The 19,358-nt window shown below is 42.0% G+C and overlaps 1 protein-coding gene and 1 long non-coding RNA gene across 3 annotated transcripts in view; one reads left to right on the forward strand and one right to left on the reverse strand.

The window, feature by feature from the left end:
- The window catches only part of LOC311608986 (uncharacterized protein), a 94,015-nt gene extending 75,379 nt beyond the window's left edge, over window positions 1-18,636 (forward strand). Inside the window, exon 4 of the mRNA XM_084801688.1 lies at window positions 18,321-18,636. Coding sequence (XP_084657814.1) covers window positions 18,321-18,381 — 61 coding nt within the window. The 3' untranslated portion in view covers window positions 18,382-18,636. The remainder of the gene's footprint in view (window positions 1-18,320) is intronic.
- LOC311608988 overlaps window positions 1-19,358 on the reverse strand; it is a 50,005-nt gene that overhangs the window by 7,345 nt on the left and 23,302 nt on the right. The gene's annotated exons all lie outside the window — the stretch shown is intronic.

Below are 19,358 nucleotides of genomic sequence, written 5' to 3' on the forward strand. Positions count from 1 at the left end.
AAATATTTTTACTTTAATCTTTTTTTTTTTTTTAATGTGTGAACAATGTTTTGAGATCGACTCAATAAACTCATGTGCTTTATCTGGCTTGGTGTCTCCTCTGAAGCCACAGATTAGGGGATTCGGGCTTCCTTTGTACCGAGGATATTTTATTCCTGTATCAAACCACACATTGTGTGAGGAAGAGAGTCGTGTCTCTAAGTCTGAAGTGCAGAGTTCACCCTTTGGCTTGATCCCAAACCCTAATAACTCAGGGTTCCTGAGAGTAAACGAGAAGCTTCCTTGCCTCTGGAAGACTCCTCCTGTTTTTGAGACTCAGGGACACGGGAGGCCAGGTGAAGGCCAGTTCACTAAGGCTCCCGATGTATAAGACCTCCCTTAGCTCCCGTCTTCTGTAGGGCAGAGAGATGAGGACAGGAGTTCATAGCAGAGAAGAGATTCTTGACTTGGAGCTTTGCACACAGTGGGGACTGGGGAGCACAAAGGGATCTTCAGAGACCCTCTACCCCTTGAGGGAGTAGGGGAAAATGGCAAGGCCAAGTCTCCTTTTTTCTGCTTCTCCCTCCAAACCACAGCAGGGCAATTTGTCCCCTGTCTTGGTCTTTTGTCCTAGGGTTTTCACAATTCAGTAGTAAGACAAATGCCCATGGCCTCCCATCTTGGTACTTTTCTTTGACCTAGAGTTCAGTGAAAGCCGAGAGGGATGCAATATGGAAAACTAAGAGATCATGCCTGCCCCCAAAGCACAAAAGAGTTGGAGAGTTGTTTATTCACACAAGCACCAAAGAAAAGTACGCATACTATTCAACCAAAAGGCATGCCACTTGAAAATTGCTTCCCGGGGTAAATTACATCCATTTCCATTACCAATAAAATTCTCTGTCTTTTAATTAAGACATCTGAAACTCACAAAGTAGTAATAAGACATCAAATATTTGCCAAAAATTACATAAACTCCCTGCAATCACCAGATTCTAAGAGTGGTTCCGAAAATAATCAACTGCACTAATAAGGATGTATATGTTATGGGCATAGGAGTGGGAGATACTCACTGCAGCCCAGTGCTCACCTACTGCCTAAAATCGTTTGGATAGCTTTCCTTCCTCCTTACCCTCCCTGCCTATTGCCTCCCATAGCCTCTTTCCTTAAAGCATATCCTTGGAACCTAAAACGGCAAAGGCAACCTCGTGTGGAACAATGTTCTTGGAGAGCTACTCTCCAGGGAGCCATGAAACCCTCGGGCTTGCAGGTTATCACGGGCAACCCCCACTGCCTATCCACCCCGTTTCTTGGACTTGCATTCTCTGGTTCCTTTCAGCCGTGGTCTGTCAGAACTCTCTTTTAGACAACCTCATGTTCCTTCATTCCGTCTCAGTTCTACAGCCCCGAGGCATATTGAAGGCGTCTTCTTTGGTGCATCTTCTAATCGTCAAAAACTCTGAAAATTTTCTCTGCCTTACATGTACACTCTACTCTGAGTGTATCACTGTATTCTTTTCTTTCCTCTGGGTCCCTAGGAGCTTGCCGGTTCCACTGTTCTGTCCACGTGGAAATCGAGGATGCATTAGGTGCCCGAAAATGTCACATATATGGGGCTGTGTCCTCAGAGAACTCCACGTGCTGAAGGTGAATAAAGACGGAGTCTGGCAGAGCCGAGTGTCCCTTGAATGAGGGGACCAGTCATTTCAGACATAGAGTGTAGGGTGAACAGCGGTACAAATGCACAGGACAGAGGGCACACTGTGCACAGGGACCTGCTGGTGGCCTGGTGCTGTCCACTGGTAAGCTGGGACAGATGAGAGGCCGTTGCGCTTCTCTGATCTGCCAAGGGTGTGGCCTGAATCTTGGCCTTGACAAATTCACACAGTCCTCATCTCCCATGTGACTCGTTTGGAAGCAGAGCCTTTAAGAAATGAAAGCCAATGAGGTCATAAGAATGGGGTCTTGGTGCTTCAGGGCTGGTTTTATAGGACGACACATGAGCTCTCCCTCTCCTCCTCCTCCTCTTCCTCTATCCACACACAGGTATACAGGAAGCCGTTACGGAAAGCCAAGGGCAGAGCCCTTAGCAGAACCCACCACTGTTTACGAGCTATTTCTGTGCTATTTTGTGAAGCCACCCAAGCTAATAGTAGAAGCTTGGTACTGCAGACTGGGAAATCTCCAGAGGGAAGAACTGATAACTCATGGCAGAAATATTGCCTATCACGGAAGGCAGTGCTGGGTTTACTGGGTTGGGTCAAAGGAAGCAGGGTGCCTTTCCCTACATTAAGGGTCAAATGCAGTGAAGAAAATGGCAGACCTGCCAGGTACTTATCTAGGTAAAACACCTAATTGTCACTCTCTGGGTTTAGAAAGGAAAACTTGACTTCACTTACAAATGTAAAGCGTTTTTATGTAATTTAATATAATGTAATTTAATAACTCAAGTTTTCAGAAATGTTACAACTGGGTAAACTGAGAGAAAAGATGTAATTTGAATCTTACTTTAGTAGGAGAATCTATTTGAAGGAAAAATGTAGACTGTCTTCTATAAGATTAATATGTAGTTCTTAAAACATTTTTGTGTAATATTGTGTGCACTGTGTGCACGCACATACACCAGGCACAGATGTGGGAGTCAGAGAACAACTTGGGTCTCTCCTGCGACTATGTGGTTCTCAGATGAACCTGAAGTGGCCAGTCTTGGCCACAAACACCTTTACCTATTCAGCCATCTCATTGGCCCCTTTTCAGTAGTTTTAATTGTGGCAAAATACACACAGTATAAATCATGTACCATCTTGACCACTTTGAAAATCAGCAGTTTTAAATAGTCAAGTTGAGGCAGGCATCATACATACATACTTACTCTGAAATGATTTTCACCTTATGACAGTGACAATATACCACTAAACAACAACCACTACCCGCTGTCCCACTATTTTATCTGCTACCTTTATGTCTCTCACTGCTCTGCTTCACATCGTGCAATCATATAACATTTCTCTTTTCTTTTTTCACTCAACACAATGTTCACCCATATTGTGGCAGATTCAGAATTTCCTTTCTTCTATTAAGACAGTAGTATCTTATGACACATGAATTCTGTATTTGGTTTTCCATTTACTTGTGGATGAACAGTTGGATTGGCTCTCTGTGGGCAGTGATGTTATGATTATAGGTGTATGTAATGATTAGTGTGATTAACTTCGCAGAAATGTAGGATCACTCGGAAGGCAAACCATGAGGGAGAACTGTGAGGGGACGGACCTTTCACCTCTGGGCGAGCCTGTGAGGGGTTATATTGATTAGAATAATTGAGGGGGGAGGCCCCTCGCTGGAAGGTGGCAGCCCCAGTCACTGGGTTTGGGTCCTGGAGGTGTGATGAGGAGGAAGCTACCTGAACAGAGGCATTCATTCGGCCTCTGCTCTCTGTCTGTGACATGCTCAGATGCTTCAGGCTCCTGCTTGAAGTCCAGCCTCACCATGATGGACTGCTGAGTCCTTGACCTGTGAGGCAGAGTAAAGGCACGCTCTCTCTCCACATGCTTTTGTTAGAAGAAGGAACCAACAGTGTTCAAATACCCTCCTCACACTCTGCTTTCTATTCTTCTGAGTATGAAGGGAAAGAATTGCCTACTATGAATTACACAGGAATTCTGCTTTTTATTTGGTTTCTTTGGCTAGTTTTTGTTGTTGTTGTTGTTGTTGTTGTTGTTGTTGTTGTTGTTGTTGTTGAAGGACCACTATACTGTTTTCTACAGTAGCTATACATTTTTACCATCTCATTAACAATGCAAAGGGCTCCTATTTATGCACATCCTTGATTTGTTGGCTTTATTAATAGTACCCTTCCTAATGAGTGTAACATTGCACTGTGTGGTTTTGGTTAGCATTTCCACAGTAGTAATGTTAAGTACCATTTATATAACTGTTGACTTGTTGATCATTTGTATTTACTTGGAAAAATGTCTCTTCAAGTCTTCCCATTTTTAGCCAAGTGTTTATGTTGTTGAGTTTTGGGATTTAATATATTAATATAGTAAATAATATGTTATACATTATCAAGTACATGGCTTGCAAATATTTGCTGTTATTCTAATGAGTTGCTTTTTGTCTGCTGTTATTGACTGTCTTCTGGTAAATACAAAATTTTACTTTTTATGAAGTACAGTCGGCACATTTTTTTAGTTGTTACCTGTGCCTTTCTGTCATATCCCAATATCATTATCAAGTCAAATTCTGTGAAGTTTTCTTTTGTTTTCCTCAAAGGCTTTTATAGTTTTATGGATTTTGATCAAAATTTAGTTAATTTTTATTCATAATGTTAGGGGCCTAACTTTGGCAGCTCAATATATTCTAGTTCTTTTTTTTTTTTTTGTACAAAGCGTTAGGAACCCAGCTTTATTCCTTCCCAATTGGATATTCAGTTTTAAACTACTTGAACATATGACTTTAGGTCTAGACTTTATATTCTATTCATTATTTGATAGACTTGCCCTTATGCCAGCAACATACAATTTTGATCACTTTGTATTTGGTTTTGAAGTTAGTATGAGTTCTCTAGTTTTGTTATTTTTCACAACTGTTTTGGCTCCTGGGAGTCTGCTGGGGTTCTTCTATTACCTGCACCCCTATAAAAACTCTATACATTGATTTGAGTAGTACCAACACCTAAGCAATATTAAGCCTTCTCATCCATGAACATGCGAACTGTTTATGACCATTTGTCTTCTTCCACTGTTTTCAGTAGCATTTTGTAGTTTTCATCATGTAAGTCTTTTGCTTCATTGCTTAACTTCTGAGTATGTTACTCTTCTGATGGTATTTTAAATACAAGTTTCATTTCTTGTTAAAGATTGATCACTGTTAACATACAGAAAAAGAGCTGAATTATTGTATTTTGACTTTGAATCCTGGTAACTTTGCTTATTCTAGTGTGTGTGTGTGTGTGTGTGTGTGTGTGTGTGTGTGTGTGTAGTTGTGAAGCTTTTCAACATAAAATTATAGCATCTGCGAAAAAGTAATTTTTGATGTCTAAATATTATTCACAATTTCAGGAAATCTTGCTGCCACAAAAACTGATGTTTTTGTCATCAGTATGTATGCCAGTGTTAGTCAGCATATGTAACTATCAGATTCATCATACAGCTGTGAGCATCTGGATACTATTTCATGCATTTGATGATGGAATCTATGTTTTTATATACTACTTTCTTCTCGTTTCTCTTTCATCTTATCACTAGATAAATTCTACCTTTGTTTTTTTTTTTCATGTGAAGATTGTACTTGCTTGTGAATTTTATCAATAAAAAGAAGATTGCAAAGTATTTCTTTAATTTTTGAAATTTAAATAAATTTAATTTTAAAAATGAAAGTAGAGAATTGACAACCACTACTGCTGGCCGCATGGCAATGTCAATGTAGTGATTTCTTTATATTTACTTGGCACCTATAACATGTCCTTTCTCTGTGGGTTAGGACATCAACAAGTTCCCATTTCTGTCTTCCTGCAGCTCATTAACCCTGTTGACATTTATTGAGTAAGTGCCCCAAGGGAGCTAGATGTCTCAATGAAATAAATATGGTAGGTTAAACATGCTTATCTTTTTAACTCATATTTTTTGGTTGTGAGCTTAGCCTTTAATGGATAAGCCATCTCTCCAGTCCTCTTTTCAACTCTTAGATTGAAAGTCACTGAAATTAAGGCATTGTATTTGACTGATGCTCGCATTTTCCAAGCCCAGGGCAAGGTAATCATACTTGAATTCAGTTTGAAACAACTAAGTCAAAACACTCCCCAGCACCATCCCAGGCACCTTCTTCTGAGGTTGCAATTATTTCATGTCACACCATTCTTTAGGATAATGCATGTAAGCCTCTAGTCTCACACTTTTAAAGAATAACAAAGTGTCCAGGTGTGTGCCTTTATCCCAGCACTCTGGAGGCAGCGGCAGGCAACTTTCAAAGTGCAGGACCAAAGGGAGGGGGAGGCAGGGGAGAGGAGGGAGGGGAGAGGGGAGGGGCGAGAGAGAAAGAGGGGAGAGAGGAAGAAAGGGAGAGAGGGAGAGAGGAAGGGGGAGAGAGAGAGAGAGAGAGAGAGAGAGAGAGAGAGAGAGAGAGAGAGAGAGAGAAGAGAAGAGGAGAGGAGAGAGGGAGGGAGGGAGGGAGGGAGGGAGGGAGAGAGAGAGAGGGAGAGAGAAGATATAGAAAGAGAGGAGAGAGAAGACTGTGTGTGTGTTCTAGGACATCCAGGGTTACACAGAGAAACCCTGTCTTGAAAAACAAAACAAAACAAAATGAAAACAAAAACAAAATCCCAGAAAACAACAAAATAACCCAAAGTGATCAGGAGCTCCTTTATCCTCAATAAATGACATGATTAACAGTTTATCACTGATGTTGCTATAGTTTGGAGCACCCACACACACACTAGCAAATTGTTAAAGTTTAATTTTCATTGCACAACACTAAAAGATGGTCATGTCAGTGGTGATCGGGTCACGGCTGAGCCTTCAGGAGTCGGTCAGTATGATATAAGATCTGTCTCATGCACGTTTTCCTGCCCTTCTGTCATGTTAGAGCACAGCACAGGGGTTCTTATTTTAGAAATGACCTTGTATCTGATATTGAGCGACCATCCCTGTTAGCCGAATAATCTTTTATTGTTTGTAACTTCCTCAGTAGTAAAGCAGTAGAAAACACTATGTGTCTGAGATTCCTGAAGATACCAATCACCAAGTACATTATACAGTTAAGCATATTGCACAAGCCTAGCTCTGTAATTACTGCCCTAGGGAAGTTTTATAAATGTTCCATGTAACCAATGTCAGTGATGTTAGCTACCCACTTCTACAGACTGGTAGACGTCTATTGTCTTCATGTCACCCGCATCATTGGCAGAAGGATCACATTCCGTTTACCTCCCTGAATGCCCTAACACTGGTGGTACCAGCCCATGTCCTCTCCTGGTGCTCCAGGTGAAAGCCAAGCCTGCTGCCTCGTCCCCGGAGGGGACTTAAAAGTCCGAAAGCCTTTCCAGGAGCTAAGGTTTTATTTCTAGCTTGTGTCTGTGAAAGATTTGTTGCCTTGGACTCATCACTGATTGACGCGTCCGACTTAACAATGTACTCCAAAGCTCTAGCTTTTGGAAAGTACCAGAATAACTTCACACCTTGTTAGCCGAACGTCCGGCAAACCATTGTGAGAAGTGTAAGTAACAGACTGAGATTCTAATGCCACTGACAATGTGCTTCCGGGTTATACTGCAGTTCTCACCCTTTGACCTGGCGCCGGTGACTTCTGGTGAACTGCATAGTCGGTAGTTACTGAAGTGTCTTCTGCTTTCATTGACCAGGTTCCCCGTTGAAGGGCCATGTAATTCCTATACCACGAGGAAGCAGATTCTTCAATTCAATGCTATTCTTATTCTACCTTTTTTTTTCTTTTTAGTTCTACTTATTTTATTTTATATGTGTGCCTTTTTCTTATGTGTGCCATGTGCATGTCTGGTGCCCAAAGATGGTATTTTTCCCCCCTCATGGTGAATAAAACTGTGTGGCTTCTTCAAGACAGATGCATGATCTCTTTGAGCCTGTTTCTCCTCGCTTTTACAAAGGCACCCATTCAAACGTAAGGGGGAGAGGGCCTAATCACTGGATTCCTAACCATGATTGCACAGAACTCAGTTTCTGTGTGAAGAAGGTGCTTGCAGCAGCTTGCTTCTAGAACAGACCTAAACACAGATATTCCATCTTAAAATATTTTAAATTATATTTACGTGTTTATTTGTGTGGCTATGGGCATGGACATCCAAGGGCATGATATACCACAGCCCCTGTGTGTAGGTCAGGGGATAGCTTAGGGGGAAATGTGCTCTCTCCTTCTACCATGCCATCAAGCTCTGCAGCAAGCCTCTCCACTAAGCCACCTCTCCAGCCTGGCCATACCCACTGAACTGATAACAATTCCTCAAAGTCCTTGGATCCATTTATGGGGTGCTATCCACAAAACTTCGACAGCATTGAGTTTTGAGAAAGTAATAAATGGGTGGTTTGTGAAGACCTGCCTAGCTTAGAGCCAGTGTACTTTTCCACACTGCCGTGAGAGGCTGCGATGTGCAGCTGAGAGTCCCTTTCCAGCATAGGACTAACTGCGCAGGTAAGTGAACATGCTACTGCAAACAGCCCTCGGGTGTCAGCCCTCAGCCCCTCTTCATTTAACAGCCAACACTGAATACAGGGGAGCATAAGCTTCTCACTCCTCCCCAGTTTTAGACGTTTTGAAGGGAACAGTACATCGTCAAAATCAACCATAAGGTTGGCTGGGGCTTCTGTTGAGGCCATAATGACCTTTAACTCCTTCCTCTGCCTTTACTCTGCTTTTTCTTTTTCCTTTCCAAACATCTTGGCCTCAGACACAGCACACTTTAGTCTCATGGTTTGTCCCCCAAAGAACAAAGCCTCAATAGTTGGTGTCAGGAGTGCTCTGAGAAAGTGGATGTTCGGATATGATGTTGGAGCCTTCCAGGATTGGGAAACTTCATATTCCTAGGATCTGGGGAGGTTATGTACCGGGTTGGGTTCTGACAGTGCACTTTAAGGAAAGAGGAACATAGGACGGGAAAAGGGGGGTCTACCCTTTGGGCTCATGCTGCATGTATGTAATTTGACCCTGGATGCCATGCACGTTGCTCAGAGGGGTGATGACCAAGAGCACCCGGAGAGCAACCGTCCACACGAAGTAGGACAGAAATATCAAAAGTATCATTTTCAACACGGAAGAAAAAGATACTAAGAAACGTAGGTAATAGGCTGCAGTTTTAGACTTATATCATTATAACTTGCCTCAAAATATCTTTACTAATCAAAAAATCAATTTTCACATTGCCAATGAGGGAATAAGCTTGTTCATTCATTTCACACAGAAAAACCTACACTTTGGGATTCAGTAACTCTTCAACGCCACCCTATTATGTTCCTCCAATTAATATAGTAGGTGACATCAGAGACTGATAGATTTGAGATAGTTCTAGAATAAGAAACGCCTTTCTATCAGTTCTAAGTCTCAGTCCTAGCAGATCTATTGATCTCACGGTACGATCTTAGGATCTTCTATCATTAGATACAGAGCTGGCGAGGAAAGCCGCTTGACAATTTTAAGAGGTCTCTGTGGAAGCCAGTGGAACATTTGATGTGGTTCAGAATCATCTGTAACGAGATCTGGTGCCTGCTTCTGGTGTGCAGGCATATATGTAGGGAGAACACTGTATGTGTAATAAATAAATCTTTTTTTTAAAAAGGAATGCTTCATTAAAGGCCCGTGAAAAAGCAGTCATCCGGGAATTAGAAAATATTCTTTGTTTGTATTCACGGCAAAGGACACGGTAATCTTATCTGGAGCCGTTTCGAAGGCCACTAAAGCACAAGAGAACTGAAGTGTGAGTTGGAATTGAAGCAAGGAATGCACTGAGCATCAACTGCGATAACATGCATTGTGGGGAAGGATGCATGGTTTGTGAAGAGGGAAGTAGCTATGGAGCTAGTTTGAGTGGGAAAGGGCAGCCATTCACATTAATGGTTCATCCCACAGTGACACAGCAAGCCAAGGCTGAACTCCACACATTCGCACTGGCAGCAGCCAGTGAAATTCATATGTGTTTGGCTTTTAGGGGGCAGGAGTTCTTGGATTGGTTAAGAACTAACATAAAAAAAAAAATAAGGCTTTCTAGCAGCCATGTATTCGTTTCATGTCAACTAGCACGGCTCAGGTGACTCGGAGCCTCACTTCTGCTTTATTCTTCCAATTTCCACAGACTATGAGAAACACAAACCTTCCCAGAAGTGACTGCTAACTCCCAAAGTAGCTTTTGCTTCCTAATCTTCCTCTGAGTTCTTACACGCCACCATGACCTACACTATTTTAATTCTGGAGTGAAACTTAGCTCTTCAAAAAAAAATTTTTTTTTAACGTATGAGTGCTCTGTACAGCTGTATATGCACACGCAGGCCAGAAGAGGGCACCATATCCCTTTATAGATGGTTTAGACCCACCATGTGGTTGCTGGGAATTGAACTCACGACCTGTGCAGTTCAGCACTCTTAACCATCAAGCCATCTCACCAGCCCGAAACTTGGTTCCTCACCTTTTCACTGTTAAATGACCTGGTGAGACAAATCAAGTTAATCATTGTTTTTGTGGAGTTAATACTTACAGGTGGGTAGATGGAAAAATCAATAGTCTGCATAATGTCTGTCCAGGAGATGTAGGCCGTGGTCTCAGTACAGGTGTACTTGACTGACCAAAAGACATCTACACAGACATAATGAGGTCAAAGTTGATTAATATTTCTTATATTCTTTTCAATTGTAAGAATGTGTGTAAAAACCCAATAGTAGTAAGTGGAATTTTGTTGACAAACCAACAAGTACAATATTCTTTTTCACATCTATATATAATTTTCTTAGGGAGAGAATAATTTTCAGGCCAGTCATTCACTATTCTCCTATTTGGCTGGACTGACAGTACCAAGTGTTGGCATTCTGCAGCACTGTTACAGGATCAAAAGGACTTCATGTAAATTATAAACTATATCCTATTGAAGAACTGTGAGAGAGACAAAGAAAATTGTCACATCTCGTTCTTCTAGTTCTATTAGAGGGCATGGTTACAGGGACTGCATGTTGCTCCTGTGATTGAGAGTTTGCCTAGTGGAGTCACGTGTCCTGTCACCTATGCGGAAGTGTGTAAAGAGAAAACCTATCTATTAAGCAAGTGCATATTTCAACTTCTGCCCCAATAATCAGATTCCTCCTAAACTAATCAGCGGTGCCTTTATTAGTTTACGTAGATGAATACTATTTTGGCAAATTATGAAACAGTTTGTTATACTTTTCAAAAAGCCAATAATACAACATCTGATTCTTTTTAACAAAAAGTTTCTTCCTTTGAATACTTTCATTACTTTTTTTGGGGGGGGGGGGACTGTGGATTATAACCAGTTGTTATTTCCATTGAATAACCCAACTTTCCCAGTTTCTGGCTCCACCTAACTGGAGCCCGCTATACTTAATTATATTCAAAGAAGACTGGCGCTAAGCCGCTGAAGCGTGCCTTTGCTAGACTGAGTGTGGCTGTGCCGTGATATGCTGCTCACTCACGTCCTAGCTTCACACTGTGCTGCAGGAGAGCTCATCTGGGTGTTCTTGTGAAAAATACTTGGACCGAGTCCTGACGAATACCCAACAGATTCCCAAATCATTAATCTTTGGGTTCGGCCTTTAACTTTGGCAACATGTGAACAAATAAACAGACGTGGCAGAAATTAATTGATTGCATTCAAGAGACATCTGTAATTCTGCAGTTACTCAGGGAGAAAGAATTAAACAATTTCATCTTTGACCATGTCCCTTAGTTCTCATCTAAACAAACCTTGCCATCCTAACTCACTCACATTGTCTCCTTCAGCTGATAAGAAAACAAAAGAGTCTTCGTGTTTGCACATTTAAGGACATATAGAACAACGAGATGACAAAACAAAACAAAACAAATAAAAACAAAAGCAAAAAAAAAAAAACCCATATAATGGAAGTTCAGAATAGGGAAGAATTTAAGTCTAGTGTTTCCTTCCTGAAGTGAATCTTGTCTGTTCCAAAGTTGACAGTACAAGCCATGAGAAAGACAGAGGTTTGAGACCACCCGTTCACACCTCTACTCTATGGAGACTGGCATCCCATCCATGCAGCAGCTCATGAGCCTGTGGAGTCAAATCCAACATGGATTCATTTCATATTTCCTTAATGTGGTTTTTTTCCCCCTTTTTCTTTTAAAAAGAGTAAAACCAGCCAGGAGTGGTAGCTCACGCCTGTAACCCCAGCACTCTGGGAGGCAGAAGCAGGTGGATCTCTGTGAGTTCAAAGCCAGCCTGGTCTACAGAAAGAGTACAGGACAGCTAGGTCTACACAGAGAAACCATGTCTTGAAAAAACAAAATAAATTAAAAAAAAAAAGAGTAAAACCATGACAGGAAAAGTGTGAAACAGTATGGCAGTGTTCTTAGTCTTTTTGAGATGCAGCAAAGCTGCAGGACCAATGTCTTTAGATCCAAGAAGAATAAACAAAGGCCAAAGGGAATTTAAAATAAACAAGGATGGGTGACACTCCTACTCTAGTAACTAACATTTAGAGGCATTATTGTGGACTCAGAAAGATGGAGGCTTCTCTCAAGTCAGCATGGCAGTTGGAATGGAAATGTACCCGAGAGAGAGCTGATGCACTTGAATATTCGGCCCCTATTTGGAGTTTGAGACGGGTTGGTGCTGTGACCTTGTTGGAAGAGGTCTGTCACTGGGAAGTAGGCTGTGAGGTTCCAAAAGCCCATGCCAGACCCATGAGGTGCTCTCTCTGCCTCATGCTGAGGACAGAAAGGGAAGCTCTCAGCTCCTGTTCTGGCACCATGCCTGCCTGCTTACTGCCATGCTCCCCACCGTGATCGGCAAGGACTCACACCCTGAAAGTGTTAAGTCCCCCGATAAAGGGTTTAAGTTCTTTGGCCATGGGGTCTTCGCAGCGATAGGAAAATAAGAAAGAGAGTCAGCAAAAAAGAAATGTTAGTCCTAAGCGACTATTGGGAAGTGTTTGTGGCTCTCATTTATGGCTGTTGGAAGGCGTTGGGAAGAAGGAGAAATGGAGGAAAGAAAGGATGTACATCAGGAGGTGGAAGAGTGGACCAGCAGAGGAGGAACCTGGCAGTACAAAGCCTAGGGAGGGGTAGGGCCAGGCCTTTACTTCACATCAAGAACACACGAAGATGCTTATTTATCTTCATTATAGCAGTACTTGTATTAAGAAAAATGAATTAAGATATTTTAATGGCCATCAACAAGAGAATACATGGGGAATACCATTTTATACAATTAAAGTAGAGCAATGAAAAGAGATATAAACAAATGAACCATTGGAAGTGTCAAAAGCATATAGTAAACTTTTGGGGGGGTAATTATTCTTTTATTAATTTTTTTTTTACTTTTTGAGATTACAATATAATTACATTATTTCTACCTTCCCTTTCCGCCCTCCAAAGCCTCCCATACCCAGCCTTGTTCTCTTTCAAATTTATGTCATTTTTAAAATTTTTGCTGAATACAAATGTGTGTGTGTGTGTGTGTGTGTGTGTGTGTGTGTGTGTGTATTTTTCCTAAATACATAATTATAACTTGCTTGAACTTTATGACAATTACATGTATATGCTTACAGGGTTGATCATTTTGTATTTAATATAGTAAACTTTTAAAGGCTATAATTTGTGATCATTTATGAGAAATTGAGGATATACAAAATAATTTATATTGTTTAAAGGTGCATTAAAACCTAGTAAAAATACACAGAAGCTCAGGACCTGAGTACTGTTGTCAAGCAAAAAAGAAAACGAGTGAAAACCATTTCTGTAGTTAGGGTAAGATGTCTAATTCATTGCCTACTATGCTTGCGTTTTCTGGCTTTGAACTTTTTCTTTTTTTATTTAATTAATTTATTCAGATTACACCTCAATTGTTATCCCTTCACTTGTATCCTCCCATTCATCCCTCCCACCCTCTTTCACCCTATTCCCCTCCCCTAGGTCTGTGACAGAAGGGGACCTCCTCCCCCACCACATGGTCACAGCCTATCAAGTCTCTTCTTGGTAGCCTGCTTTTCCGTTCTCTGAGTGCCACCAGGCCTCCCCACCAAGGACAAGTGGTCAAATATGGGGCACCAGAGTTCATGTCTGAGTCAGTCCCCGCCCTCCACACAACTGTGGAGAATGTCCTGTCCATTGGCTAGATCTGGGTAGAGGTTCAATGTATATGGCATGTATTGTCCTTGGTTGGTGCAGTGGTTTGAGCAGAACCTCCTGGGTCCAGATCCGCATGTCATGATGTTCTTCTTGTATGTTTCTAGAACCCTCTGGATCCTTGTATTTCCCCATTCTCCCATACTTCTCTCACCAAGAGTCCCAATAGGAAGTCCCCACATCTATCCCAATCTCCTGGTAAGTGAAGATTTTCATGGGACATGCCTTTTGGGCTACTGTCCAATTATAAGTAAGTATATACCATGTGGGTCTTTCTGGATTTAGGTTAACTCGCTCAGTATCATCATCTCTAGTTCCATCCATTTGCCTTCAAATTTCAGGATTTCCTTGTTTTTAATAGATGAGTAGTATTCCATAGTGTAAATGTACCACAGTTTCTTTATCCATTCTTTGACTGAGGGACATTTAGGTTGTTTCCAGGTTCTAGATATTACGAATAGGGCTGCTTTGAACATGGTTGAGCGTTTGTCCTTGTTGTGTGGTGGAGCATTTTCTGAGCATATTCCAAGGAGTGGAATAGCTGGGTCTTGAGGAAGCTCTATTCTCAGTTTTCCAAGAAAGCGACAGATAGATTTCCAAAGTGGTTGTACAAGTTTGTACTCCCACCAGCAATGAAGGAGTGTTCCCCTTTCTTCACATCCTTGCCAGCATGTGGTGTCACTTGAGTTTTTTGATCTTAGCCATTCTGATGGGTGTAAGATGGAATCTCAGAGTCATTTTGATTTGCATTTCTCTGATGACTAAAGACGTTGAACATTTCTTTAAGTGTTTCTCAGCCATTCGATATTCCTCTGTTGAGAATTCTCTATTTAATTCTGAGCCCCAATTCTTAATTGGGTTATTTGGTTTGGTGGTGTTTAATTTCTTGAATTCCTTATATATTTTGGATATGAGACCTTTGAAAAATGCAAGTAGACCCATATTTATCACCATGCACAAAACTCAAGTCCAAGTGGATTAAAGACCTCAACATAAAACCAGAGACACTAAATCTGTTAGAGGAAAAAGTGGGGAAGAGCCTAGGACACATTGGCACAGGAGACAACTTCCTGAACAGAACTCCAACAGCCCAGGCCTTAAGGTCAACAATCAATAAATGGAACCTCATGAGGCTGAGAAGCTTCTGTAAGGCAGAAGACACTGTCAACAGAACAAAGCGACAGCCTACAGACTGGGAAAAGATCTTCACCAACCTTACGTCTTGGTTTTCTTAACCAGAGGCTCAACTCAGGGTACATTAGAGTAAGACTTATATGCACTATTTTAAATACTCTTCACCCTGCAGGTATTTAGGGTAAGTTGGGAGGGAGGTTGGAGAACAAGTTCTTTTTTTGGTGTATGATTTCACTAAAGAGATGAAGAGTTTCAGAAAAAATCACTGCTCATCCATAGTATTTAAAATACTTTTTTCAAAGCCCCCGAAAGCTGTTAAAAAGGAAAAACTACCCAGCACCAAGCAGAGCTCATCTGGATGCGTGCCCTCGTCCACGCACAAGCTAACCCAAAGAACTCACATCTCTCTTGAGTTCCCTTCCCGGTGAACATTGGTGAACATTCTTCACCACCAGCTGTTGTTTTTTGGAATGGTATAGGACAGTCGGCTGTGTGGCTGCCAATTGTAATATCAGAGTTCACAGGTGTGAAAACCATTTCTAAGAGATTGTTGATAACATCCTGCTATTATAAAGAGCGCAAACTTACGGAGGGACAGTGATTGGAATGGAGACCCAGCATCAAGCATGTGTACTGGGGGTGCACGGGAACATTAACTTATGAGCGCACAATACAATCCTCATTCTGCACACCCTTCCTTCTCAGGTGAACAATGTAAGATCCCTTTTCCTCTCCTCTAAGTCGTCCCTCTCCTTACAATAGTGGTATATGATCACTCACGCATTTGTTCCAGACGTAAAAGCAGATTATAAAAGCCAGGCAAGACTGAACAGCTTATATTACCTAGGGGACCAGAAAATATATTTCAGGTTTCCTGTGATTTTACAGCAAACTAGGAGTGGCCTTCTGGTGACACCTAGTTTCAGCATTTTTCATACACCACACTAATACACACACCAACTTTACTGACTTAACAGAAAACTTTCTAGGTAGCTACCGAGCTAGCCAGTTGCACAGGAATGGTATTTGTTTCATCTGTCAGTTGGCAGTAAAATATTTGTTGGTCAGTGGTCAATGATGCTAATCAATTCTAGAAAATACACTTTAAATATATCTGTGGGTTTTTTTCCACCTTTTAAACACCTTAATTTATTTACATTACATCTTGATTGTAATCCCTTCACTCTTATCTTCCTGTTCCCACCCTCCCTCCTCTTCCACCCTATCCTCCTCCCTTAGACCTCTGACAGGGTGGGGGGGGGGAAGTGGGGTGCTCCACCCCCACTGTCTGACCACAGATTATCAGGTCTCATCTAGATAGCCTATATCCCCTTCCTCTGTGTTCCCACAGGGCCTCTCCACCAAGGGGCAGCGATCAAATCGCGGGTACCAGAGTATGTGTGTCTTTTATAGAAATCAATATTTTTTAAAGATTTATCATTATGTATACAGTGCTCTGACTGCATGTACACCTGCAGGCTAGAAGAGAGCATCTTTTCACATTATAGATGGCTGTGAGCCACCATGTGGTTGCTGGGAATTGAACTCAAGACCTCTAAAGGAGCAGTCAGTGCTCTTAACCTCTGAGCCATCTCTCCAGCCCAGAAATCAGCATTTAAAAGGGAGCCAATGTGCTTTGTGCTGGTCCTCCCTTCCATTCACAAATGTGAGAGCTCAAATTTGAAATCAAAACATAAGCACTTGCTTATTTTTTAATACTTACATTTAATACTTATATTTTAAGGGGGAAAACTACAAGTGGTTTTGATGAGCGTCTCATTAACAGGCTGATTTTTGGAGAATTTTGTTCTCAAAGGTTATATACAATTCTGGCAGTCTAGTTCTCGAGAACGGTAAGACCATTGAAGTCTCTCAAAAACAAACAAAGCAAAGGGCACTATGCAAACTGTGGTCACCAAGCTATTTGCAACCACCCAGGCTGAAGTGCAGTCAGGGCTGATGGGCTATTGGCAGGCATATCCTTCAGCCCTGAGAGCAGCGTGGCAAAACGCGTGTGTATCAGATCATGGGTGAAAACACTGAAATGTAACAGTGCAAACCAGCAAGTGGAGAATCGTGGCTACACTGAGCTTACCAGAAATTGTGATATCGAATACATTGACCCTAATGAGAAATAGCTATTTTCATACACTTCTTTTCCACTTAAGCTCTAGTTTCTCTGTCTCTACAAAAAGTATAGATATCCAGGACACTTTTGGGGCCTCATCAGGGGCAGATGCTGGGAGGATTTCATGGCTCAGTGAAATTGGCAGCAGCTCCGCCCTAGAGACACTGGTTGTCTCTGCAGAAAACTGGCCAGGCATGGTTGGTACCCACAGCCCTCAGACTGAGCCTGGCTTCCAACTGCTGATTCAAGTCAAGGAATGGTTCCTTCTGTTTGTAGTGATCTTATTGTAGATATAAGGAAATTGTGGTTGGAGGTTATGTGGCATGTATCTGCTTTGTATAAATGTTTTATTTCACTTGGAAAACATTCCAATGTTCAAGAGACTTTTTCCCCCCCACTGGTACATACAGACAAATGATGCTTTGGGTCTTTGGTAAATAATAGGGAAGTGTTTAGTTTTTCAGAGATAATTGCAAAGTGTCCTTTCTATGTATACGAGATATGGTTATTGTAGAAGGCACATTTTGTTTGCTTTCTCCCTACTCAGAGCCAATACACACAACACTCTGCTTTCCTGAAGATGTTTCCTCCTTCCTTTGTCAAATTCCATCCCAGTATCCGTCCAAAGCTACTTTTGAAGTGCACATCCTTCAGGGCTCTCTGAACTGACCCCATAACCTCCTAGGCACTCACAATGTCCCTGTTTGGTTTTCTTTTTATTTTGTAAGAATCATTGATTTATTTAATATATGGGTCAATCATAGGCTTAGGCAGTTAGCATATATAATAGAACAAAGTAAAATTTTTTCCCTCAAAGGGAAATATTTTGAGAAAAGCAGTGTGACAAATTTCAAGTTTAGCAAGGCCATAGTATACAGTAACTGGTCAAATACCAACTTAGATGTGGCTATGAGTGTGCTATTTAAAAAAAAACAAATTACTATTTAAGTTCATAGATTTAGAGTTTGGCAAAGTGCTTATTGTGATGTGGGCAGGCCCATCCAACTAATTTAAAAGGTATGAGGAAAAAGCTGCGGCAGTGCCAGGAGGTGATGCACATCTTTAATCCCAACAACTGAGAAGCAGAGGCAGGCGGATCTCTATGAGTTCAAGGCCAGCCTAGCTTTCACAGTGAGCTCCAAGACAGCTGCAGTAACAAAATGCGGTCCTATTCAAAGACTGGGGTCCTTGAGTCGCAGGGATTTCAGAACTGAGCACTAATACCAGCCTTGCCCTGCATTCTCAGATCGCCCTTGTCTCCAGTGTGCCTTGAAGAATTTGAACTTGGTGGTCCCCGAATAGTATGAGGCAAGCTCCAAAACAACAACAACAACAACAGAAACAACAACAACAAACCAACCAATGAATGTTATTTCTTGATGCATCTAAACACGAGCCCGCTCAGCATCTGCATCCTATCGTTACTCGGTTTTGCTTCTCTGAGGAAGCCTGACCGCGCAGAGGGCCATATGTGAGTGTAACAACCAGGTACAAGTGATAGGTGTGAGAAAGTGATAGGTGAGGAAGAACACGTACAGAGCAGGTAAAAATCAGAGACTGGGTTTGTTCTACTTAAGAAGGAAAAGTCACGGGAGAACGTGAGATTCGAGGGGCGGTCGGAAGAAATTGGGAAAGATACTGAGCATCTCAGGCGGTGCCGCTAGGGGAGGCGAGAGTGTGCCTCCTGTGCTCAGGAAGCCGCAGGAGAGCTGGAGCGGCTGCCACGGAAGCTCAGTGGCTCGAGCGCCTGGGATTGTGGGCACAGCAGTCACGTGACAGCACCACTTTTGAGGTCGCTGTGTGTGGGTCCACACGGTGGAGGGCATCGATGTGATTGTCGCTGTGTTTTTCAGAAAGTTACCCTTGTGTCCTGGACTGGAGAGAGAGAGAGAGAGAGAGAGAGAGAGAGAGAGAGAGAGAGAGAGAGAGAGAGAGAGAGAGAGAGAGAGAGAGAGAGGGAATGTGTCAGGAAGTTGTATCCACCAGATTTGCTGAGTAACAAACAAGCCGTCTCGAATTTCAGCTGCTGAAAGCAAGAACCACGCTTTAGCTCATAATTATGTGGACTGGAAACCTAGTCTGGTTTCAAGCAGGCAGCTCTTCTGGTCGTTTGACAGTGAATTTCCAACAGGAACTCAAGTTTGACATGTCTGGAACTTAATTGTCTTCCTTCCTTCCTTCCTTCCTTCCTTCCTTCCTTCCTTCCTTCCTTCCTACTTTTCTTGCCTCCAGTCTCTCAGTTCCCCAAATGCGTTGTGTAAACCATTTGATTAATCATATTAGG

Source organism: Acomys minous (assembly GCF_964271855.1).
Source record: "Acomys minous genome assembly, chromosome: 11".
NCBI classification, from domain to species: domain Eukaryota; kingdom Metazoa; phylum Chordata; class Mammalia; order Rodentia; family Muridae; genus Acomys; species Acomys minous.